The following is a 25,966-nucleotide window of genomic DNA, read 5'->3' on the forward strand; positions in this document are numbered from 1 at the left end:
AACTGTCCTCCAGCCAAGACTTCAGTTCCCACAATCAGAGCCAAGGCACACTGGCTATGCACCCTAGGCAACCTCGCCGGCGGATGAGTGCACGCATGCGCTCGTTGACCCTGTTGCGCATGCACAAGTTGACACCGGCGCACACACATGGAAGCGCAAGAAGATGGGTTGTGAGGGGACAAGACATGGGGTAGGCGACAGAGCAGGTACGTGCCTGGCGCCCCCCCCAGCTTTGCGCCCTAGGCACATGCCTACTCTGCCTACCCCTAGTTCCGGCCCTGCCCACAATGCCTTGCATGCTTTTTGTGGTTCTCCTTCTTTGCAGAACATGCAAGGCAATGTGGAAACCCAGAGTTCGGACTATGAATTCAAAGTTGCAGTACTATGTGTAGTCTTCAATAGTGTATGCATACCTCCCAACTGTCCCGTTTTCAGCGGGACAGTCCTGCTTTTCAACCTACAGTCCCGTGTTTGTACCGGAAAGTCACGATTTTCTCTGAACTGAACAGCTAAAAAAAAAAAGATACAATGTTTCTAACTTTATTGGCTTCTGGCAGAGAGTTCAGAACAACCAGGAGGTAAGATACTTTTGTAACAATTTTGAGATAAGCAAATAAGTAACAATTTAGATAACAAGTCCATTGGGAGAAGTTAGACTCCCAGCTTAAAGGTCAATTCACCTTCATTAGCAAAACTGTAATTACTGGAAAAACAACAACACAGAAATGTGTTCAAACTTTAAGAACCTGCCAAATTTTGTAAAATGAACATGGATGGTAATTAGGGGGTGTGGACAACAAATTTTCCCCACACTATGCGCACCAATTTTTTTTGTCCCTCTTTTATTTCCCAAATGTTGGGAGGTATGTAGTCTTCAGTAGTAATGACGTTTGGGAATAACTTTAAATATTTAATGATTGTTAACTGGAAATATGCTTAGAATGAAGCATTATATTATGTAATGGTGGAGTTCCTCTATAAATGAATTATGCAGCTCCATTCCCCTCATTGTATATTTTGGCTTGTAGAGGATACTGGGGGTTGTTGCATGAAGGCACATGAGCACTAACATACAGATGGGGACCTTCCCCAGGCTGAAGCTCAAGTTAATGGTTCCACCTCTTCTGTAGCAGGACTCTGAGCAGAAATGTGTGTGTGTGTGTGTATTGCACACTGCCCGGCTTTGTGGTGAGTAGGTGTTGCACACAGCAGCGCATCCTCATGTCACACACTGTTACAAGCCTCAGCTCGCATTGCAGGGACTTATAAATGGCAGCTGTATAGAAGATAAACACTTATAGAATAGGATGTTTTTGGTTTCCTAGTTCCTTGCCGAAGATGAATAAGGAAGGTCTTGGTAAGGATTGATTACTGGATCATGCTTGCGACTTTGTAGGAACAGCCTGATGTTGTAAATAGTTTCATGGAACTTAGTGCCCCCATGGGAAAATAAAATTGACACCAGCTTATAATAAGCTTAATAATGTTTATCTGTCATTGCTAGATTGTCTCGCTGCCTGGATGCGGCTGGGCCGGGTGTGAGGGAGCCATTCCACTGGCCCCTCTGTGGTGCCCTGTGATGGTGCCAGCAGGATGCCGTGGTTGCCAGTGAAGAAGATCCGCAGGCAATTTAAGCTGTTGCTGCTGCTGGTGTTACTTACCTCAGCCGTCTGGGTCACATACCTGCACATCAGCCTTGCGAGGCAGGGCAAAACACTCCGACTGCCCTTCATCTACAGCAGAGGTAAGCCATTACTCTTACGGTTCTCTCTCATTAGCAGTGCTGGAATTAGGGAGGGATGCCATGCCTTCACTTTTTTTTTCTGAATCCCAGAACGTTTTTTTGCTCCTCTCCACTTTTGCATGCAAATAAAACGAAGAGGTAAAATATGATATATATAGAGGTTAAAAGGAGGGGAAAGATTGTTGGGAGAGAAGTAGAGAAGAGGTAGAAAAGTGTTAAACAGATAAAGAAGCTGGAGGCGTCACAGATGGTTATAGAGAAAAGGAGAGAAGAAGAAAACAAGAAGAGAAAATCAAGGTTTTTAAAGGAGAACTGAACCCTAAAAATGAATGTGACTAAAAATGCCATATTTTATATACTGAACTTATTGCACCAGCCTAAAGTTTCATCTTGTCAATAGCAGCAATGATCCAGGACTTCAAACTTGTCACAGGGGGTCACCATCTTGGAAAGTGTCTGTGACACTCACATGCTCAGTGGGCTCTGATTGGCTGTTGAGAAGCTAAGCTTAGGGCTCGTCACTAATTATCCAGCAGAAAATGAGGTTGGTCTGTAATATAAGCTGATGCTACAGGGCTGATTATTAAATTCTGATGCTAATTGCACTGGTTGCCATGTAGTAATTATCCATATTAATGACTAATCAGCCTTATATTGTGACATTTCTATTCTATGTGTACTGTATATTGTGAGTTGGTCCCTAAGCTCAGTAAGTGACAGCAGCACAGAGCATGTGCAGTGAATCAGCAGAAAAGAAGATGGGGAGCTACTGGGGCATCTTTAGAGACACAGATCTTTACTGCTAAAGGGCTGTGGTGTCCTTGGGCTGGTACAGAAGCAAAAAACATCATGTACAATATGTATAGCTACTTCTTTAGTTTATAACTATATATATGAAATAATCTTGGGTAATATATAATATGATGTGGTCGTGCTATGTTATGACACACAATACACAGGCAAGATGCTGTATTTGCAAGCTGAATTGTCAGCCAAGAAAAGCTAAATTCTCAATTTTAATTTTGAGGTCCCTTCAGGTCACATACTTAGGTAAATCTATACATACTGGGCATCTAATTGTGCATTAGAACGAAAGACCAAAATGGAAATAGCAAAATGGCTTTGCTTTAAAGAGGGGGAAACCAGAAAGTATTGGTGTGTGAGGCTTATTATAACAATGGGTGTGGCTTATGGTTGTGGGAGGGGCTTGTTTTAGCACGCCGCGCTATGCTCACCACATAGAGCATCCCTCCACTTTTTTCACTCCAATTCAAGCACTTTTCATTATACCATGTGTCCAGACTGGGAGCCCTCCAACTTGTGTTGAACTATACGTCTCATAGTCCAATAACAATAACCATGTACTGGGAGCTGTTATATATCAGCCGCTGAAGGGTTACACGTAATCTCTTTTCTAGACACAATTCCCTGGAGTTTCAAGAGGCGTCACCAAAACCTAATGGTGTAGGTGATGTTTAAAAACCAGCTGCTCTATCCCATGGGTGTGAGAGTAGAGAGAGACGACCCAGTAATGGCTGCAGGACCGAATTTACATAATGGGCGCCCCTAGGCCCACTGCCATTTGTCGCCCCTGTCCCCTCCAGGGGGACAGGAGCAATGGGGATTGGCACACGGGAAATGTAAAAAATGATTATATCACCAGCTCATCCCCAGTGTTTTTGAACCAATGTGGGTGTGGTTGGGCAGCATGCCGCCCCCTAAAACCTTGCCGGCCTAGGTGACCTTTCCACAAATCTGGGCCTGGCTGGCTGGTGTTGGTTAGGAGTGAAGCAGGTCAAGTCAACGTCTGGTGTGAGTAATGGGTGGCTTTAAATGTCTCAGGGCTGTTATACAGGTGTGATTATTCATGTGGCTTTTATATGCTTTACCTGTGCCCACGGCACCTTGCTGAAATGCCAAATGCAGGTGAGTCACAATATGTAATGTCTCCGCTGAGTTTGGGGGTCAGTGTGTTACCATGACATAAAGACTAGGGCTCTGTTATTTCAAGTACAGGTATGGGATCCGTTATCCGGAAACCCGTTATCCAGAAAGCTCCAATTACCGAATGCCCATCTCCCATAGACTCCATTTTATTTTATTTTTCTCTGTAATAATAAAACAGTAGCTTGAACTTGCTCCAAACTAAGATTTAATTAATCCTTATTGGAAACAAAACCAGCCTATTCGGGTTATTTAACATTTACATGATTTTTTAGTAGACTAAGGGCTCTTACTCACGAGCGGTTGTAGCTGCGCTCCCCTGCGTTCGGTTTTTCTGCGTTCAGCCGCAGGGGAGCGCAGGAATAGACGCATTACATTTTTTCCAATGGGGCTGTACTCACACAGGCGCGTGTAGGGGCCGAACGCAGGTTGAGACGCAACATGCTGCATTTTTCCTGCGTTCGGCGCCTACACGCGCCTGTGTGAGTACAGCCCCATTGGAAAAAATGTAATGCGTCTATTCTTGCGCTCCCCTGCGGCTGAACACAGAAAAACGGAACGCAGGGGAGCGCAGCTACAACCGCTCGTGAGTAAGAGCCCTTTAGGTATGAAGATCCCAATTACGAAAAGATCCAGAAACCCCAGGTCCCCAGGTCCCAAGCATTCTGGTTAACAGGTCCCATACCTGTATTCCTGTGCTGTCCTGTCCTGTACTGTACCCAACAGTAAATACCTGTGAGGGGTATGAAAACTTTACCTGTATGTGAGCATCAGTAAATTGTGTAGTTACTTAATGGCACCTGCGTGTTTGCGGCATCCCACTCCTCCGTTTCCATGTCAAAATCCTGTGTTAATGTGAAGGGCAGAATATTTACATTCCCCCTCACTCTCACTGGGCAGAACAATAAGGGCTCTGTAGGTCATTTCCTGCATAAAAGGTTACGTCATGGTGAAATGCTCGGCAAACCGGCTCATTTCTCAGCCATTGCTTTGGGTTCAACATGTGGAAATCGTACAAATGTATTAGATGCTTTGCTACCTTCCTCTGATAGAGCATGAAAGGAGTCCACACCCAACAACTGTCTGCATAATAAATGTCATTCAAAAGCAACTTTCAGTTATACAGGTATGGGAATGTTTATCCAGAATGCTCAGGACCTGAGATTTTCCGGATAGTGGATCTTTCCGTAATTTGGATCTTCCTACCTTACTTTTAGTATGATATAGAGTGGGATATTCCGAGACAACTTGCATCTGGTTTTAATTTTTTATTATTTGTGGCTTTTGACTTAGGGTAGGACTACATGGGCATTTTCTGTGCGATCCAACGTGCTGCGCAAAAACGCAGGCGTCAAATTGGATGCAATGGAAATAAGGTAAGATATACACATGTTGGATGGTGTCGCAGCGTTGATCGGACGCAAAATGACTGCCGGATGCAGACACAGCGTCTGTATGCGACAGTTGCGTCGTGTCGGATCAATGCTGCGACACCATCCGACAATGCATTGACTTACCTTATTTGACGCCTGCATTTTTGCACAGTGCGTCGGATCACACAGAAAACCCCCATGTAGTCCTACCCTTATTCAGCAGCTCTCCAGGTTGCAATTTCAGCTATTTGGTTGCTAGGATCTAAATACTCCTAGCAACCAGGGCCGGGCCAGGCCAGCCAGGCGCCCTAGGCAACCTGGCCGGCAAGCCCTGCCCGGCACAAGTGACAGAGAGGAAAAAGACGGACGGGGAGGGGTGAGTGACGGAGGGAGGGAGGAAGGGTGACAAGAGGTGCGGACTAGGGGTAGGCAAATGACAGTTTTAGAGGTAGCTGTCCCGCTCCCCTTATTATTGCGCCCTAGGCAGCTGCCTCTTCTGCCTTCTCCTAGTTCTGGCCAGTGTTGGACTGGGACACCAGGGGCCCACCCTAAAACCTTAGACCAGGGGCCCACTCTCAGTACTATTATTCTTCTTCTCCTCACTCAACCTCTATTCTCCTAGTCTCTATTCTTTACATACTATAATCTATTATTCCATCTATTTAGCCTCATTGTTCTCAAAGAAATAGGAAATAGCCATGAAATAGGCCAAATTTTTAGCAGCTCAAGGGCCCCCTGACACCTGGGCCCACCGGGAGTTTTCCTGGTATCCCGGTGGGCCAGTCCGACACTGGTTCTGGCCCTGCTAGCAACCATGCAATGATTTAAAATGGAGACTGGAATATGAATAGGTGAGACCTGAATAGAAATAGGAGTAATAAAAAGTAGCAATAACATTATATGTGTAGCCTCACAGAGCATTTGTTGTTTAAATGGGGTCAGTGACCCATTTGAAAGCTGGAGAGGGTCAGAAGAAGAAGAAGGCAATTAATTCAAAAACTATAACAAATAAATAATGAAAACCAACTGAAAAGTTGCTTGAAATTGGTCATTCTATATAACATACTAAAAGTTAACTTGAAGATGATCTACCCCTTTAAATCTGCAAAGAAACATTTAAATGTTAAATAAATCCAATAGGCTGGTTTTGCCTCCTCTAAGATTAATATATCTTAGTTGGGATCAAGTACAAGCTACTGTTTTATTATTACACAGAAAAAGGAAATCATTTTTAAAAATTTGTATTATTTAAATAAAATTGAGTCTATGGGAGACGGCCTTCCTGTAATTCCCGGGCTTTCTGGATAACGATCCTATACCTGTACCATAAATATACATAATTGAATTGCAATTCAATGCAGCTGTATATATTCTAAGCATTGCTAGTTATAACTCCTGAAACAAAGTAGCAGAATCAGCTGATTAAAGGGGAAGGAAACCTAGTTGGCGCAAAAACCCTCCCCCCCTCCCGTGTGTTGCCCACCCTCCCTCCTCCCCCCTGGCCTACCCGTCCCGCTGGGCAAATGCCCCTAACTTGTTACTTACCCTTCTGCGCAGGTCCAGTCCAGGGAGTTCACCGACGCCATCTTCTTCCACGCAATCTTCTTCCTGCTTTGACCGGCGCATGCGTAGTAGGAGCATTTCGCCGGTACGATCTACTGCGCATGCGCCAAAAGTACATCGTGACTTATGGCGTATGCGCAGTAGATACGTACCGGCTAAATGATCCTACTGCGCATGCGCAAAAACGCCGTTCAAAGCAGGAAGAAGATTGCGTGGAAGAAGATGCTGTCTGTGAACTCCCTGGACTGGACCTGCGCAGAACGGTAAGTAACAAGTTAGGGGCATTTGCCCAGCGGGACGGGTAGGCCAGGGGGGAGGAGGGAGGGTGGGCAACACACGGGAGAGGGGGAGGGTTTTTGCGCCAACTAGGTTTCCTTCCCCTTTAAAGCTGGCCATACAGGTAGGACTACACAGACGTTTTGCAGCGCGATCCGACGCGCTGCGACAAATTGCATGCAACGGAAATAAGGTAAGAGATAGAAATGTCAGAGTGTTGGTCTGACGCGACACGACTGTCAGACGCTCACACAGACGCATGTAAGCGTCTAATGCTGGTTTGGACGCAGCATGTTGCATTTTATCTGCGTTCCGTGCCTACATGCGTCTGTGTGAGTACAGCCACATTGAAAAGAATTCATTACATCTACTCCTGCGTCTACAAATTCGCCCATTGCTACAGGGGAGGGGACAGGGTTAAAAGGGAAGATCATTTAAGTGATTAGATCTATGTTACTTTAGAGGTTCCCTGCCCTGCCTTCACCCTTCCTTCCACACACTGCTCTGTGAGTCAGGCATGGATATTCCAGCTGGCGCTCACAACTGTGAGGAGGAGGTGAGGGCCTTGGGACCCCTAATTAACAGAGGGGTGTGAGCTGCTGAGAGCTGCTCGTCTGTGTTTGCCCTTCCTCCTGCCAGCTTAAGTCACAGCGGGTCATGGGCAGAGCTGAGGCGGATGACATAGTCTTATTAGGTTATGGAATCAGGTTTCTTGCAAAGAAATGATGGTTTGGAGCTTTATTCCCTGGCTAGCTGATTTAGACACACTGTTTTAAAGCTAAATGGCAGTGAGCCTGGATGAGCCTGCAAGTGTCGGCTTTGGCTTTGGTCTATTTGGCAGTCAGTAATAGAGAGCGTGTTATATAAAGGAGAACTAAAGAAGTAGCTAGAAATGTTGTACAGTATGCTTTGTGCTTCTGTACCAGCCCAAGGCAACCACTGCCCTTTAGCAGTAACGATCTGTGTCTCCAAAGATGCCCCAGTAGCTCCCCATCTTCTTTTCTGCTGATTCACTGCACATGCTCTGTGCTGCTGTCACTTACTGAGCTTAGGGACCCACTCACAATATACAGTACACATAGAATAGAAATGTCACAATATAAGGCTGATTAGTTATTAATACAGATAATTACTACATGGAAGTACAGAAACCAGTGCAATTAGCATCAGAATTTAATAATCAGCCCTGTAGCATCAGCTTATATTACAGGCCAACCTCATTTTCTGCTGGATAATTAGTGACGAGCCCTAAGCTTAGATTTTCAACAGCTGCTCAGAGCCCACTGAGCATGTGAGTGTCACAGACACTTTCCAAGATGGTGACCCCCTGTGACAAGTTTGAAGTCCTGGATCATTGCTGCTATTGACAAGCTGAAACTTTAGGCTGGTGCAATAAGTTCAGTATATAAAATATGGCATTTTTAGCCATATTAATTTTTAGGGTTTAATTCTCCTTTAAAGCCATAGGGCAGTGTTGGATCAGTGCTGAGCAGTTTCTCTGTATTTATGCCCTGTACATTTTAGGGCTCTTACACACAGCAAAAACCTCCTGTGTGTAGGAGCCCTAAAACTGCTAGTTTTTCTACCACCAACCATTAGGCTTGATAAAGGGTCCGGACCGTGTCGCAGCATTGATGCAACGCAACTGTCGGATGCAGACGATGCATGCTGCGTCTGCTTCTGTCAGTCATGTCGTGTCTCATCACCAATGCGACACGATCTGACAATAGCATTACTTATTTTATTTCCGTCGCATCCGACGTGATGTCTGCGTTTTTGCGCAGCGCGTCAGATCACGGTGGAATCGTCTGTGGAGTCCTGCCCTTATTCAGAGCTTTCTGGATAACGGGTTTCCGGATAACGGATCCTATACCTGTACCCCCACCTTCTCAACCCACAACCCCCCTCCTGGCTGCTACATCTTCAGCTAGAGCCTGATGGTAACTGGCTATAAATAAACAGGCTGCTTTAAAATCTAAAGGTTAAAGGGGAATTTCACCTAATAATTAATTTATCTCCCTTGCAGATGAAAGCAGTCTAATAAAGCTGAGGGCTATGACATATGGAGCAATTTAAATGCAGTGCTCTTTAGCTGTGATCAGAATGTCTTGCTTTGCCACGACTGGGGGAAGTGCCATGAGTCACGATGCATGTGCTATGAAATGAACGCTGGCACATTTTTCAGGTCGGAATCTCAGATTTGGGGCAAAGCGCAGCACTTGCCGTTCTTATTAGTAACAGTGGGGCTCAAAGCAACCATCGGGCTGTATCTTCATTTGTATATTAGCTTGGTTAAAGAGGAACTATCGCAAAAATGGAAATTTAATATAAGCTTCCTCATACTGAAGTTAGAAACTTTCTAATTACAAACAATTAAACATTCTGCATGATTTCTAAAATAATCAAGTTTATATTTATTTCCCCTCTCTCTGCATCTGTTTCTCTTCTTTCTGTCTTCATGCAGCAATTGGGTGTCAGATATTCATTGACAGTTAGATCCAATATATCTTATAGGGGGGCTCCTTTCCTAGCAGATAAATTAGAGCTCATTCAAATAACTGATTCCAATTCAAACAAAATCTAACAATAACTGCCTTTTGCAAAAATTCTGCATGTAGAGAGACATGATGTCTGGTGATTTTAATAGAGTGAGCTCTAATATATCTGCTAGGATCTGCTAGCCCCCCTAGTGGCGTAACTAGATATTACTGGGCCCCACAGCAAATTATTTTTCAGGCCCCCAAAATTTTTAGCAGTTGACTTGTTTTACCAATATTTATTGAAACTGTATATGAATTAGGGCCTCGTGGGGCCCCTATACCTCCTGGGCCCCCCTGCAGGCGCAGGGTCTGCTTCCTCTATAGTTACGCCCCTGTATAAGATATATTGGATCTAACTGTCAATAAATATCTGACACTCAACTCCTGCATGAAGACAGAACAAAGAGAAACAGATGCTGAGAGAGGAATAGTGGAGATAAACGTATTATTTCAGAAATGCTACAGAATTTTTAATTGATTGTATTTAGAAAGTTTCTTATTTCAGGATGCTGAAGCTAATATTACATTTTCATTTTCGAGATAGTTTCCCTTTAAATATAATATATCTATGTAGTATAGTAAGATTTTATTTGTACTGGAATCAGTTATTGGAGTGAGCTCTAATACATCTTCTAACCAAAAGGATCCCCCTATAAGATATATTGGATCTAACTGTCAATGAATATCTGACACCCAACTGCTGCATGAATACAGAATGAAGAGAAACAGTTGCTGAGAGAGGAATAGTGCAGATAAACTTGATTATTATTTCAGAAACATTGCAGAATTTTTAATTGTTTGTAATTAGAAACTTTCTTATTTCAGTATGCTGAAGCTAATATTAGATTTTTATTTTCAAGATAGTTCCCCTTTAACTAGTCATTTTTGGGATGGGGCTTTCACTTCTGTACTATAGACCTGACATCCAGCTTCAGATTTTTTACTGCTTGCATAAGGGCTCTTACACACGGGCGTTTTTTGCTGCGCTCCCCTGCGTTCCGCTTTTTTTCCGTTCAGCCACAAGGGAGCGCAGGAGTAAATGCGCTCAATTTTTGTAAATCATTATTGTCGAAAATGAAAATTCAATTATTATTGCTTACAAGTCTGCTGGATCTCCATCTACAAGATTCACTGAGAATTTCTTTCCAGTTTGGGAACATTAACTGGTTATAGGATTTGCTGCTCTCAATTTCCACTGCCGGGAATGGAGAGAGACACGGCATGAAAGGCTCCCATTCAGAGCAGTCTCTATTTAGTCTGGGCACGCTCTCACTCTCGCAGAATGCCAGAACGAGACAGCCCATACTTGTGTTTATACTGCTTCATTAACCACCTACCTGCTGATCCCTTAACTGTTCACTGCCTGTATCCATTTGAATTGCTTTTTCTCAATGTGTTTCCAGCAGCATCCCTATGGCGGTTCATGTGGAGTGCATGCAATATGATTGGCACAGAACATAAGAACGCTGCAATTCTATTTGCTGTTTCTCAGGTTCATGCCAAACAGCTTCATGAATATAGACCAAGTTCAGTTTAGGGGAAATCAATTTATTTTCCATTGTTAAAAACAAAGGTCCACAACTGCATTAAAATTAATAAAATAATCCTCCAATGAGAATCCCGCTAGTCTGGGTTACTCCCATGTATCATTATGTCTGATTCCAATGTAATATATTACAGCCGAAATGACACAATAATCTTGGTATGTAAGACAATAACAAGATGGTTGGCATAGTGCTCAGCATTCCCATTGGTGAATTCCCTTGCATTTCTAATGATGGTTTTGGACAGCAGAGTTCTCCTTGGTGAATTGTTTTCCATGTGTAGTTAAAGGGGGGATTTACCTATATATATATATATATATATATATATATATATATATATATATATATATATATATACCTATAAGTTAATGGCTAATTCTAAGAAACCTTTACATTGGTCTTCATTATTTATTATTTATAGTTTTTGAATTATTTGCCATTTTCTTCTGACTTCTTCTGGCTTTCAAATGCTCTTTAAGGCTACACATGCTCTTTAAGGCTACACATTTATTATTGCTACTTTTTATTACTCATCTTTCTATAAAGGCCTCTCCCATTCATATTCCAGTCTCTGTTGCTAGGGGAATTTGCACCCCAGCAACCAGGTTGCTGAAATTGCAAACTGGAGAGCAGCTGAATAACAAACTAAATAACTCAAAAACCACAAATAATAAAAAATGAAAAGCAATTGCAAATGTCCCCTTTCTACATGATACTAAAGGCTGATTTAAAGGAAGACAACCCTTTAAGGTTTTTCTTCTATGGAAAACTAGGGGGCGCAGTGGGGCAGCTTTTATGGTTTGGTCTAGTATCCCGTTAAACATGAAGAATAGATTGCTATCATTTTTCCTATGTAGATGGTGAGAAAGTGGAGAGTACGGACCATGCACGTAAAACAGGACGGGCCCAGGCTTTCCTTGCTCATTCTCAGGCTGGAGACTCTAGTGAGGAGGCTTCCACGGTAAGACCTACAGTGTGTGTGTGTATATATATCTATATCATGAAAGATTGGGCAGATTATAATTCTTACACTGATAACCCATACCTCCACAGCCTGATGCTCTGGCTTGGAAGAGGGAGCGCAGATGGAACCCCAGTGAGAGTCGGCTTAACCTCACAGATATCGCTGTGCCCTGGAATGAGAAGGTCAGTGCTTTTCTCTCTGTGTTACTGGTAATGCAATTATCTCTTCTTCGTCTCCTCCCTTCCCATGGGTTTTTTTTTCCATTTAGTTTTCCTAAAATAGAAAATAAAGTATTAGGGCACGGCTTAGAACATTCCTTTCCCCTAGTTTGTTCCTATGAGTATAAAATATGTTCATGATAGATAGATATATATACATAAATATAAGTGTGGCACTTACAGGGACTTGATGCAAAAACTCAACGTTTTGATCCTCCACAGGGATCTTCGTCAGGAGAAAAACCTGACAAAGATCCCTATGGGGGATCGAAACTTTGAGTCCAATAAAGATTTTTTGTTTTTGCATCGAGTCCCTGTGAGTGCTGCCTCTGCTTTATGTTCTATATAGCCTTGTTGCTGGCACCCGGGCAATAACCTAGACAAAATTTGGTAATATATAGATAATATGGGTAATAATGGATCCTCTCTTGTGAAATATAAGGATATTACAAGTTACCAATGTGTCTGCATAACCAAACTTCTAGTCGCCACCTCAAAGCATCAAATCCAACGGCAACCGTTCTTGGTGTGGGATGCATTATCTGGAAACCCGTTATCCAGAAAGCTGTGAATTATGGAAAGACCATTTTCCGTAGACTCTAAAAGTTTTTCAAATGATTTCCCTTTTCTCTGTAATATTAAAGCAGTACCTTGTACTTGATCCAAACTAATATATAATTAACCCTTATTGGAGGCAAAACCAGCCTATTGGGTTTATTTATTATTTATGGGATTTTCTAGTAGACTTTAGGTACAAAGATCCAAATTATAGAAAGATCCATTATCCGGAAAACCCCAGGTCCCGAGCATTCTAGATAACAGGTCCCATACCTGTACTTCTAACTTCCTCTTTGTTGACACAGTCGGGGTGTGGGGGTGCGCCCACAGTTCCACAAGAGAGGGCATGGGTTGGCCAGGCCCTGGTCTTTTTCTCAGGGGGTGAGATTGGTGAGATTCTTACCTATTGCCAAAATAAGCATTCATTTATGAAGCACTTCAATTAAAAAAAATCACATTGTATTATAAAGTACATTTTACCTGATCTTGGGGTTAGTATATGCTCATTTGAGCAATAGGCAAGGAAAATAAAGAAGTGAATATTCCCTTTAAAGCTGATCTTTATACACACTTAGCTGTGACCTCATACTTCAGGGACATATATAGTTGCATGTTGAACACTACTGATAATAAGCTTTAATTCTCCTTCCATTATGTATTCATGTCAACCCTCTTCTCTAACCCTGACCATGATTGTATGTTGTCCATCATTTTTTTTTTATTGAATCCACCCACTCCTTCCACCATTTTTTCTCTCTCTCCAAACAGTATAAAGGCAAAGTGAACCTCCATGTGTTTGAGGATTGGTGTGGTGGATCCGTGCTGAACTTAAAGACTAACCTGCATTTCCCCTTGTACCCTCATGTGAGTGCCACCTTTTCGCCCTGCCCCAAAACCTCAAATGGCTCTTGCTCCAATACCTATACTTTTATGCATTTGCTTCCACAGACTCGAACCACCGTCACAAAACTTGCAGTGTCGCCCAAGTGGAAGAACTACGGGCTGAGGCTGTTTGGTTACATACACCCTTACAAAGATGGTGAGTTTGCTCTGGGAACCTTACCTACACATTAGATTAAGACACACTGTGCTACTAGTAGCAGCTACTTGTCACAGCTACAAAAATAGACAATGCTGAGTTTACTCAAATGCTTAGTTTACTTTAACTGCCTCTATGTGTGTTTTAGCAGGGCAATTCTTAGGGGCAGATTCACTAAAAGACAAAGTGGCCAACGCTAACTACAATTCGCCATTGTTGCCACAAGCAGGGACATCGCAAATTCACTAACAGCCGTAGGCGCCAATTTGCTAGCGAAAGAGACCATCGCTAGCGTTCATTCTTTTCAGGCTGGTGAAAGGTCATTACTCCGCAAATTTAGTAAAGTGCGGATTTTAGTGAACGTTACCTCTTTCGCCAGAGTTGACTTCTCCAATTCAGACCAAGCGAAGTGCTAAAAAGAAGCTACATCTTCCTCAATCTTCACTTACATCATATCCTGTGTGCCAAAAATGCATTAAAGTTACAAAAACGCTGGCGACTTTTCCTTTTTTTTTTTTTTAAGCGGAATTGACTGCAAAAGTCCTATCTTGAACTTTTTTTGGGTAGTCGGTTTTCTCCAGACATGTGGGCTCATGTGTAGGGCATTATATTAATTTTCTTGTCTTTATTGAGGTTCTCTGGACATATTTAGGGGCCGATTCACTAACTTCGAGTGAAGGATTCGAAGTAAAAAAACTTCGAATTTCGAAGTTTTTTTTGGACTACTTTGAGCATCGAATGGGCTACTTCGACCTTCGACTACGACTTCGAATCGAAGGATTCGAAGTAAAAATCGTTCGACTATTCGACCATTCGATAGTCGAAGTACTGTCTCTTTAAAAAAAACTTCGACCCCCTAGTTCAGCATCTAAAAGCTACCGAAGTCAATGTTAGCCTATGGGGAAGATCCCCATAGGCTTGGCTAACTTTTTTTGATCGAAGGAATTATCCTTCGATCGAACTATCTGCGCTAAATCCTTCAACTTCGATATTCGAAGTCGAAGGATTTTAATTCCTAGTCGATATTCGACCCTTAGTGAATCGGCCCCCTAATAAAAAGTGGTAACTTTTGTACCAACATTTATAATAAAGACCTCTATACAACTTTAAATTACCCGCCCTATGCAAATTGACCTAAGCGCAAGATCACTAGCGAATTTTCACTAGGCACAAACTAACGCTAGCGCATCTTCGCTGTGAAATGCTCTCACTGCCGAAGTAACGCATAGGAAAAGTCAACCACCGTTCGGCGCCCAGGACAAAACTTTGCATATTAGTGAATTGGCATTTTCTATGGAGTATTTTCTAGGGATGCACTGAATCCTTGTGCCTGACCGAACCAAACCCTAATTTGCATATGAATCAGGAACGGGAAGGGAAATCACATGACTTCATCATAAAACAAGGAAGTAAAATTTGTTTCCCCTTCCCCCCCATAATTTGCATATGCAAATTAGGATTCAGTTCAGTATTCGGCCGAATCTTTCACAAAGGATTCGGGGATTTGGCTGAATCCTAAATAGTGTATTTGGTGCATCCCTAGTATTTTTATGGCTTTTGTAGCTATGACGAGTAGCTGCTACTAGTGTCTTCACCCGAACAGAGTATAAACTCAGGGCAGTCTAAGATACCCTACTTAAAAACTACAGGTATGGCATTAATTTTTCAGAAACCTCCAATAGGACAGAACCTTATTCTTGATGGTAACTGAGCTGCATAAATCCTTGTTGAATGCCAAATATTGCCATTGTTTTGTTTTAATTTTAAAAGACAAAGAAAGTTAGAATCATTGGGGGAGTGCCAAGTTCTTTAAAGGGGCTGTTCTCCTTTGATTTAGCTTTTATTATGATGTAGAGAGTAATATTTTGGGACAATTTGCAACTGGTTTTAATTTTATTATTTAGGGTTTTTTAGTTATTTAGCAGCTCTCCAGTTTGCAATCATACACTGAGACTAGAGACTGGAATATGAATAGAGAGGGATCTAAATAGAAACACTATATATAACAATACATTTGTAGCCTTTCAGATCATTGGTTTTTTAGATGGAGTCAGTGACCCCCCCCCCCATTTGAAAGCTGGAAAGAGTCCGAAGAAGGCAAATAATACTATAAAAAAATAAATAATGAAGACCAATTAAAACGTTTCTTAGAATTGGCCTTTCTATGACATACTAACTGCCTCTTCTTCCTTTGTGGCAAGCAAAACCCACCCACCCTGTTATGTTTAAAGGCTGGTTGACTAGTTAAAAAGAACCAGAGCAGTAACCGCAGAAGCCTACAAAATACGCAGATGAGTGAAAGAAATGAGATTAACTGAAGCAGAAGAAGTGAAACTAAGGAACCTTTAGAACTTACACATTTCTTTAAATGATGGTGCTTTACTAAAGCTGGCTGATGTTGCCTTTCGGCTTGGTCAGAAGCTTTTTTGTTAGGGGCCAAATCTGATTGGGGCCAGTGAGATATTGATTGATGGACTGGTTGTTATGCAAGAAAGGCATCAGGCCATGGATTTCTTCTTTGAGGCAGAAACAGAAAGTGGTTAACCTAACACCAGTCTTCATGAGATGATTTCTTGAAAACCATCTTCCTGCTTCTGTTTCCAAGCAGGGTTGCAGTCAGGGGCTCAATGGTAATGAGGCATGGAAAGAAACAATGATGGAATGCAAAATGGGCAGGACTTACCTGTATATGGGCAAGACAAGGGCATGTTTAGCCAGAATTTGGCATGGCCTACTATAAAAAGGCCCACCAGCCAAGGTGCATGGTCAGACAGAGGGCTTAGTATCTATGCCCCCTTGCAGTTTGTCCCTGCCAGCTAAGTAATAAGGGGGGCCCTTGATATCTGATGATGGCCTTGAACCCCACTCCCAAATAAATATTTTACCAAAGTCTCTTGATAAAGATAATTAAATGGGTAGTTTACCTTTAAAGGAGAAGGAAAGCTACGAGGCAGTTTATTGCCAATTGATTTACCACAATAGTGCCAGCTATAACACTATATTTATTCTGTAGAATGCTTTACCACACCTGAGGAAACAGCTCTAAAATCTCTCTGTTTGTTTAGGATAGCAGCTGCCATATTAGCTTGGCGTGACACTTCCTGCCTGAGTCTCTCCCTGCTCACTCATAGCTCTGGGCTCAGATTACAGCAGGGAGGGGAGGAGGGAAAAGGGAGGGGGAGAGAGGAGCAAATTGAGCATGCTCAAGCCCTAGCCCTGAAGGTTTATGGTGAGAACAGGAAGTCTGATACAGAAGCCCATGAGTACACAATAGAAGGAAAGAAAAATGTATTTCTTTTAACTTAATTACTGGTGTAATTATACAGATATTTCTGATAAAGCTTACTTAATTTTAACTTTTCCTTCTCCTTTAAGTTAACTAGAATAGTTAATAGTTAACTTAGAATACAAGAGCCTTATTCTGAGTAACTTTCAACTTTTTTATATATTTGCTTTTATCTTGTTTCCAACTGGCAGCCATAAAACATGTAGTTTTATTGTTTTGTTTTTAATACTTACTCTTATAATCAGGCACTCTACTATTCATTTTCCACTAGAAATTAGACCTTAGCTACCAGATAACCGCTGAAGGAAAAAAACAAAATAATTTAAAAACCATAAGCCAGTTGCAAATGGTCTCACTGTCTGCGTTATACTACAAGTTGATCCAAAGGTGAAAGTGAAGCCTATGACTAAGGGAGTGTGTTCCCGAAACGCAGGGGAGCAGCCAAGGGGTGGTGAGTTTGGAGCGGTCCTAATTGGTTTTGGTTAATCAAAAGGTGAACTACCCTGTCATGAGAAGGCTGTGCTCTTTTCTAACCGTCTCTGTTGCTTTGCCTATGGTTGTTTTTCTGCTTTGCACTCATCTTGGACTTATTTCACTTTCAGGTGACTTCCAGTTTGCAGTGGCATCAGAGGATAATTCAGAATTCTGGTTTAGCAGTGAGGAGAGCCCATCCAGTGCCCAGCTTATAGCTTACGTGGGAAGGGTAAGTCGGGAGAATAGAAGTGCTCACCTACAGGAATGTGAAAGGGAAATAGGGCTTTGATGACTGATATATAAATTGCATGACAGGGGCAGCATAATCTGATGGGCCTCTCTCAACAACACCAAGCTTCACCCCCATTTTCTTAGAGGGGAACTAAATGAAAATATAAGCTTCATCATACTGAAGTAAGAACCTTTCTAAATACAATCAATTAAACATTTTGCATTGTTTCTGAAATAATCAAGTTTATCTTCACTATTCCTCTCTCAGCATTTGTTTTACTTCATTCTGTCTTCATGCAGCAGTTGGGTGTCAGATGAATGGTCAGATATATGTTATAGGGAGGCTCCCTTTCCCAGCAGATGTATAAGAGCTCACTCAAATAGCTGATTCCAGTACAAACAAAATCTAACAAATTAACAAATGCAATTTCTGCATGTAGAGAGACAGGATTTCTGAGGATATTAATAGAGTGAGCTCTAATACATCTTCTAGGCAAAAGGAGCCCCCTATATGATATATTGGATCATTCATCTGACACCCAACTCCTGAATGAAGACAGAATGAGGAGAAACCAATGCTGAGAGAGGAATAGTAAAGATAAACTTGATTAATTCAGAAACGGTACAGAATTGATTGTATTTAGAAAGTTTCTTATTACAGTATGCTGAAGCTACTATTAAATTTTCATTTTCACGATAGTTCCCCTTTAAATAACAAACCAACCACATCTGATATCTTGGGTATTTATTAAATCACATAAATAATGACCAACATAAACCAAAAGCATTGAGGGTAGCAATGAACCACAACATTTATCAAATATTTTACTTTAACTTACTTAACACCTGATAGCCGCTGAAGGCTGCAACGAATTGTACCCAATAGCGAGGGGCCTGTCTGCTGTCCTTCCTAGGCGTGGCTTTCCTCCGTAAGTCATGCCACTTCTGCCGGGCCCTTTCCATCACTTTGGCCTAGGGTTGCCACCTTTTCTGGAAAAAAATACCGGCCTTCCTATATATTTAACTTTTTTCCCTATTAATAACATTGGGATCAGCCATCATTTTTACCGGCCAGGCCGGTAAAATACCGGCCAGGTGGCAACTCTACTTTGGCCCCAGGCCTAACACCTGTTACGCCCTACACATGTTACTACTCTCACCAGCACCCCCCTTAGGGGATTCCCTCCCGCTGCAACATTATGCTAACACTCTCCCCTTCCCCAACTACCCCTTTATTCTGGGGAGGGCAGATGGGAGCTTTTCAAGGTAAAAGAGCATCCTCCCTTCACTTCCTTCCTTTTTTAACCCCTTGTGTCTCCACCCATCCCAATAGCAACCCAGGAACTACAACCCATAATCCCTAACCTCCTCTTCCGGTTCCCTCATTCCTAGCCCTGTCGTGGCCCTGTGGTTCCCAGTTCCTGGCGCACTCCCCCGAGCATTCTTGACACAAAAAGGATTTTGAGAAAATGAGGAATTGGGAAGAGCATGAAAGTCACTTCTCCAGACTCAACAACACTACCACAACATCTAATGTGCAGCCTCAAACTAAAAACTAATGGTTGTGGGTGGGATGTAGTTTTACCAATGGCAGGGATAGACATCCTTAATTTACATTAAAATTATTAGAAAGCATTACGGTATGCCTTTTGTAGTTTTCCCAAGGGTATTTTTCCAAGAGGACCTTTCGGAGGCTACAGTACAAGGGCAACTACAGTATCCTTAAACTGACCAAGTCAAAGGAACATGTCCTGGAACAATAGTACAGATAAAGAGAGAAGGCACATTGAATTCTTGGTGGATAATAGAACACCTAGAACTCTCTGTGCCTTCTCTCTTTAGCTGTAGTGGATATTGGTGAGGAGCAGTTGTAGGTAGGAGGTGTGCTAAAGTTTTACTGTATTTTGAACAATATCAGACATGAGCAGAATGAGCAAGTCTGTAGAGAGGGCAAATGCTACAGCTGTTCATTAGGCCCATGGGCCGATCAGGTGGAGAATGTACCCAGTCAGCCTTTAGGAGAATACTACCTGAGGTTTAGTGAGCTGGAAATGATGTTTTCTTGTTTCCCATATGTATTTTAGAGTGGCTCCGAGTGGACGGCACCAGGGGAATTCACAAAGTTCAGTTCTCAAGTGTCCAAGCCAATCCGGTAAGAGCGATAGTTTTTGTTCCTGGCTGAACCTGCCTGTGTACCTAGATCTCACACTATCCTGGGAACAATACCATCCACATATTATCTGCGCCTGTGCCTTCCCCATGTGCTGTAATATCACCAGGCCAACATTAAATCAACATAAAATGTGCCATTTAATGAAGTGGAATTTCTACAGGCTGCTGCATTTTAATGATGTTAAAATAATGTGTAAATCTCTTTTTGGAAAGCAGTGTATTATATACATGAAATTAAAAACAGCTGCTCCTTTGTGATCCAATTTTTCGAGGAAAACTTTATGTACAGTATCTTCATTTGTTGTTGGTGAGTGTTACTTCCACATGTTGAATAGCATTAAAGGAATTGTTCAGTATAAAAATAGATAGGTCGTGCAAAATAAAAATGTTTTTTAATATAGTTAGCAAAAAATGTCATCTATATAGGCTGGAGTGACTGGATGTCTAACATAACAGAACAGAACACTACTTCCTGCTTTTTAGCTCTGTTTCTTCTGTTTAGCTTGGTTTCCTCTGGTTACCAGGCAGTAACAAATCAGTGACTTGAGAGGGGGGCACATGGTTGCCTTAACTGTTGCTTTTGAATCTGAGCTGAATGCTGAGAATCAATTGTAAACTCACTGAACAGAAATGTACCATGTGCCCCCCCTTAAAGTCGCTGACTAACTCAGAGTTAGAGAGCTGAAAAGCAGGAAGTTCTATTTTGTTCTGTTAGACATCCAGTCACTGCAGCCTTTATATGTTACATTTTTGGCTAACGAACTACATTAGAAACATTAAAAATACTGTAGAGCAGGCACTCAAATGAAGGCAATCTTCCACCAAGTAGTTGTAGCAAAGTAGAAAAAATTATTGTATCCACAGCCTGACGCGTTTTGTGTTACAAACACTTAGTCATAGCCTATGACTTGTAACACGAAACGCATAAGGCTGTGTATACAATAAATTTTTCTACTTTGCTGCAACTACTTGGTGGAAGATTGCCTTAATTTGAGTGCCTGCTCTACAGTATTTTTCAGTTTCAGTCTGCTCCCCATTCTTAAGGGTTAAGGTTGTATGCACCACGTTTAGAAACATGTTTTATTTTGCACAGGCTATCTACAGTATTTACCGAGTTTTTATTTTAATACTAAAATGTCCCTTAAAGGGAAATACAGACAATTGTAGAAAATAGGTTTAGGTTGTCACAATTTTTACATAATTATACACAGATCCATCTCTGAACTGTATGTCATTAGACCTCGTTTCTACCCCCCTCTGCCAAGTCCTCCAGCACCATCTCTCTTGTCACTTGCTCCTCAAGACATAGGATTTTTGGTGCCTGTGCTGAGCTTTCACTGGCAAGGTCACCAATCGTCATGGCATGGTGGGAGAGTGAGGACTCCAAGTCGTTCAGACGTTTTTCTGTGTCCTGCAGGCAAGGAGAAAATCCTTCTAACTTCCTATCCAGAGCAGCAAGTGCATTCCCAAGAGAATATAGACGCTCTTCCAGTGGATCCCAATGTTCCTTCACCCCTTCAGGTGTTAAGGAATCCACATTTAGAGAATCATCATATGGAATGGCCAAGGACATAGAGTCTGTGCTCAAAGTGTCCCAGTCAAAAGTGTCTATTCCAGATATTGTTGGATCCATGTCTGCTGTGCCAGCAGAAAACATTGGAAAGACATTTATGCCAACTGTGCCCAGGGTCATGGAAGCTATATTCACTGCCCCAATCTCCAGCCACTTCACACTTTCTGGATCCCTGTGCCGGCTGCCATCTGGAAGCAGATTTACAGCTGCAGGAGAAGTAGAGCCTGGGGTTAAAATGTGTGTGCCCACCAAGCCCAACTTTCGTGAATTTCCTTGTAAGTGATCAGTGCCACCTTGGGGAAAATCAATGGACTGCATGTCCTCTGATAAGTAATTGTGCAGGAAGCAGTCCTTTTTACCCAATACCAAAAAATCGTTGAGTAACTTACCATCCCAAGCTGTTCTCAATGCCATGGCTTCTACCTGCAGATTTTCCGTCTGGTCGTTGGTAGCTGCACCCGTCGTCTCTGGATCTATATTTAGTATCACAGGATCACTGAATTCCATGTCGATGTCAGATGTACTCTGCTCCACTGCATCTAATAGTAAAGAAATACTGGTTTCCATATTGATAGCAGAGGTGCCCATTTCCAGTGGATCTGCCAAGTCTATTGTCGCACAACAACACGGATTCATATTGCCTTCATCTGCCTCAACCTGCAAGGAACTGCTGCCATTTTTGTTCAAAAGCAACAACTGATCTTGCTGCATAGAGACAGCAGATGTGCTCTCCTCCAAGCCCTGGTCTGTCTGACTCATGCCCATATGGTGTGACAAAACTGTATCATTCTCTGAAATATGTATAGTGGAGCCGTCTTGACTCTGCAGATCTGCACATACCTGGTCAATGGAGTCCAGCCCATGCTGTATATCTTCCATATTTATGGCCATTAGCCTTTACATCCAAGGAAGATGGGTTAGATTTTATCCTGTGCCAGGCTCAAGCCATTTGTTCCCAATGCCACAGGGCTGCAAAGTTCCTAGTTATTGAAGCAGTGACGCTTTTTTTTGCTTCTCATGCCCTTGTCTCATTGTTTTTTACAATTAGAAAATCCTCTTAGCCTGATTACGTGACTCATACTGATGAACACTGAGAGGATTGTACCTGAACGGTGCAGGTCTGCTTGTGTTTAAAGGAACAGTTCAGTGCGAAAATAAAAACTAGGTAAATAAAAAAGATGTTCCGAATATAGTTAGTTAGCCAAAAATGTAATGTAAAAAGGCTGGAGTGACTGGATGTGTAACAGAACAGAACACTACTGCTTTCCAGCTCTCTAACTCTGAGTTAGTCAGCGACTTTAAGGGGGGCCACATGGGACATAACTGTTCAGTGAGTTTGCAATTGATCCTCAGCATTCAGCTCAGATTCAAAAGCAATAGTTATGACCCAAATGATCCCCCCTCAAGTCACTGATTGGTTACTGCCTGGTAACCAATCACTAGAAACCAACAGTTATGTCCCATGTGGCCCCCCCTTAATGTCGCTGACTAACTCAGAGTTAGAGAGCTGAAAAGCAGGAAGTAGTGTTCTGGCTATTATGTTACACATCCAGTCACTCCAGCCTTTATGCATTACATTTTTGGTTAACTAACTATATTGAGAACATTTTATTTTGCACTATTTACCTAGTTTTTATTTTTACACGGAATAATTCCTTTAATGCTATTCAACATGTGGAAGTAACACTCACCAACAACAAATGGAGAGACTGTACATAAAGTTTTCCTCGATGTCCAGAAAGGGACTGGTACTTCAGAACCAAGCATAATAAATATAAAATTGCAATTCACTAACAATGATGAGCACGGATGGCATTGTATATATTTTCATGTAAAAAATGAATGCTGTGCTTGCAAATTAATTTGTTCTAGCACTCTATCGTGCAGAAACCGATTAGGTTATTCTTAATTGCACTTGGCCAGTTCAAGCTTGTCTCTGATTGGCTGCTATATGTTACAGAATGTTGCCAACTCATTGGTCCAGTGTATCGTTTCTCATAGTCTCTTCTACTACAGGTTAATGAGCTCTCGGCGCTATTATTTTGAGGTTCTTCACAAGCAGGACGATCGTGGTTCAGATCATGTGGAAGTGGCGGTGAGCATGCAAATAGTTTTTTTTACTGAATCTGGACTCTACACCCCTGGAACCACAAAGTCGGATCCTCTGTAGTTACGCCCCTACGTGCTGCCCTTGGAGATCACACCTTTAGTGTTCCCTTTAGCTCAAAACAAGGTTACAAGTATATGAAATCATAACTGTATCAGCCATTTAATACTTCTTTCACACCAAACAGACCTCTCCAAACTTACCCCCATACGCTGCTCCGTGTGCTCCTTGTTGGGTGCTCTGTCCGCAGCGTCCCCACCGCTTTTCTCACACCAGAACCAAAGAAGGAGACGGCACTATCAGCCATTTAGCCATAGTTTTAACAATATAGCAAATTATTGTTCACCTCCCACCTCCACATCCCACTCTATTTGACATTTAGAGGCACATTTATCAAAGGTCGAATTTCGTATTCATGTGAGTTTCTTTTAAACTCTAATAAATACTCGAAATTCGATTGGAAGGTTATTTAAAAAAAAACAAAAAAAAAACAGGGATGCACCGAATCAACTATTCTGGATTGGGCCGAACCCCCGAATCCTTTGCAAAAGATTTGGCCGAGTACCAAACCCAATCCGAATTTGCATATGCAAATTAGGGGTGGAAAGCGGAAAATTTTTTACTTCCTTGTTTTGTGACAAAAAGTCATGCAATTTCCCTCCCCACTCCTAATTTGCAAATTAGGATTCAGTTCGGCCGGGCAGAAGGATTTGGCCAAATCCGAATCTTGCTGAAAAAAGCAGAATCCTGGATTCAGTGCATCCCTAAAAAAAATCGAATATCTAAAAGGAATTTTACAACTTGAAAACTCGAATTCGACTAAACTCGAATCGATTTCTTTCTCCGAAAGGAACTCGAATGCCAGGAAAGCTAGTAAATTGGTCACTGGACCTCTCCCATTGACTTATACATGAACCCGGCAGATTTAGGTGGCGGATAACTGAATTCGAATTTTAAAGGGCCAAAGTTTGATAAACCTCAAAATTAAAATTAAAATCAAGTTTGGAATATTCACAATTAGAATTTGAGAGTTTTGACCATAAAAAAAAAATCAGAATTCAAATTTTTAATTAGACTCTTAATAAAAATGCCCCTTATACTAAGGTTCCAGGAGAACAAATAGGCATTCTCCTCAAATGTCAACCTAAGGGGCCTTTAAGCTCCTGCCTCAGGGCAATCAGACATACAATCTGGGAACCACTTAAGGGCAGAGACACACGTAGAGATTCGGGGAGATTAAGTCGCCTGGCGACAAATCAACTCTTCTTTGGGCGACTAATCTCTCCAAACTGCTAGAATCAAAATCGTCGATGGGATGGCACTCGAAGCACTTCTTTTTCAAAGTCGCCCCGAAGTTGCCTCACAAGGAAACTTCGGGCGACTTCAGAAAATGAAGTTGCGCGAAGGCAGTTCAGGAAGTAGAGGTAGAGCAGAACATTGCTTGAAAAAAGCTATTTTTGAAAAAATTTGAAAGCGATTTCTCTTTCTTTGCCTAAGTGTATTTCTGGGCAGTCATATGCTTGCATCTGCTTCTCTTCTTGGCAATTGCTTTATAGCCGAGCATGGGTCACAGCAGGATAAATGATCTTTTAGTTATATTCTTTCTACCGAAGTAGCAAGGAGAAGCTGTGGAAGCCAGAGATGTAAAGGTTGACTGATTTTCATGATGTTTACGTGCTGTACAGGTATGGGACCTGTTATCCAGGATCCTCGGGACCTGGGTGTTTCCCATCAATAGACCTTTCCATTCTTCATACCGTAGAAAATCATATAAACTTTAGAATAAACCCAATAGGCTGGTTCTGCTTCCAATAAGGATTAAGTATATCTTAAGGTGGCCATACACGGGCAGATAAAGCTGCCGATATCGGTCGTTTGGACCGATTTGACAGCTTATCTGCCCGTGTATGGGGGCTTCCAACGGGTCTTCCCGATCGATATCTGGCCACGATATCGATCGGAAATGTTGGATTTTTACCCGACCAACCCGTCGGAGCCGCTTGGCGAATCGTAATTCGATCGTTCGGCCATACGGCCGAACGTTCGAATTACCCCCGATATAGCCATGCAGTTTAGTGGCATATCGGGGAAAGATCCGCTCGTTTGGCGATGTCGCCAAACGAGCGGATCTTGGAGTCTATGGCCACCTTTAGTTGGGATCAAGTACAATCTACTGTTTTATTATTACAGAGAAAAAAGAAATCATTTAAAAAAAATTTCTGAGAGATGGCCTTTCCATAAGTCAGAGCTTTCTGGATAACAGGTTTCCACATAAAGGATCCCATACCGGTATACATCAGAGCGAGCCTACTTTCCACCTATAGACAAATGCACGTGCTAGGGAAAAGGGGGAGAACTAC

The 25,966-nt window shown here is 42.1% G+C and overlaps 1 protein-coding gene and 1 long non-coding RNA gene across 2 annotated transcripts in view; one reads left to right on the top strand and one right to left on the bottom strand.

Annotated features, from left to right (window-relative positions):
* Positions 1-25,966, top strand: part of b4galnt4.L (beta-1,4-N-acetyl-galactosaminyl transferase 4 L homeolog) — a 54,077-nt gene that overhangs the window by 8,091 nt on the left and 20,020 nt on the right. The window contains exons 2-9 of the mRNA XM_018257467.2: positions 1,505-1,744; positions 11,842-11,945; positions 12,038-12,130; positions 13,493-13,588; positions 13,673-13,763; positions 17,652-17,752; positions 19,839-19,906; positions 23,516-23,594. Coding sequence (XP_018112956.1) covers positions 1,594-1,744; positions 11,842-11,945; positions 12,038-12,130; positions 13,493-13,588; positions 13,673-13,763; positions 17,652-17,752; positions 19,839-19,906; positions 23,516-23,594 — 783 coding nt within the window. The 5' untranslated portion in view covers positions 1,505-1,593. The remainder of the gene's footprint in view (positions 1-1,504; positions 1,745-11,841; positions 11,946-12,037; positions 12,131-13,492; positions 13,589-13,672; positions 13,764-17,651; positions 17,753-19,838; positions 19,907-23,515; positions 23,595-25,966) is intronic.
* On the bottom strand, positions 21,527-22,576 carry LOC121402936. The gene is made up of 3 exons (XR_005966876.1): positions 22,340-22,576; positions 21,889-22,038; positions 21,527-21,705 (listed from the first exon to the last, which is right to left on the bottom strand). It is a non-coding gene; the product is annotated as an uncharacterized LOC121402936 (long non-coding RNA).

Source organism: Xenopus laevis, chromosome 4L (genome assembly GCF_017654675.1).
Source record: "Xenopus laevis strain J_2021 chromosome 4L, Xenopus_laevis_v10.1, whole genome shotgun sequence".
Classification (NCBI taxonomy): Eukaryota; Metazoa; Chordata; class Amphibia; order Anura; family Pipidae; genus Xenopus; species Xenopus laevis.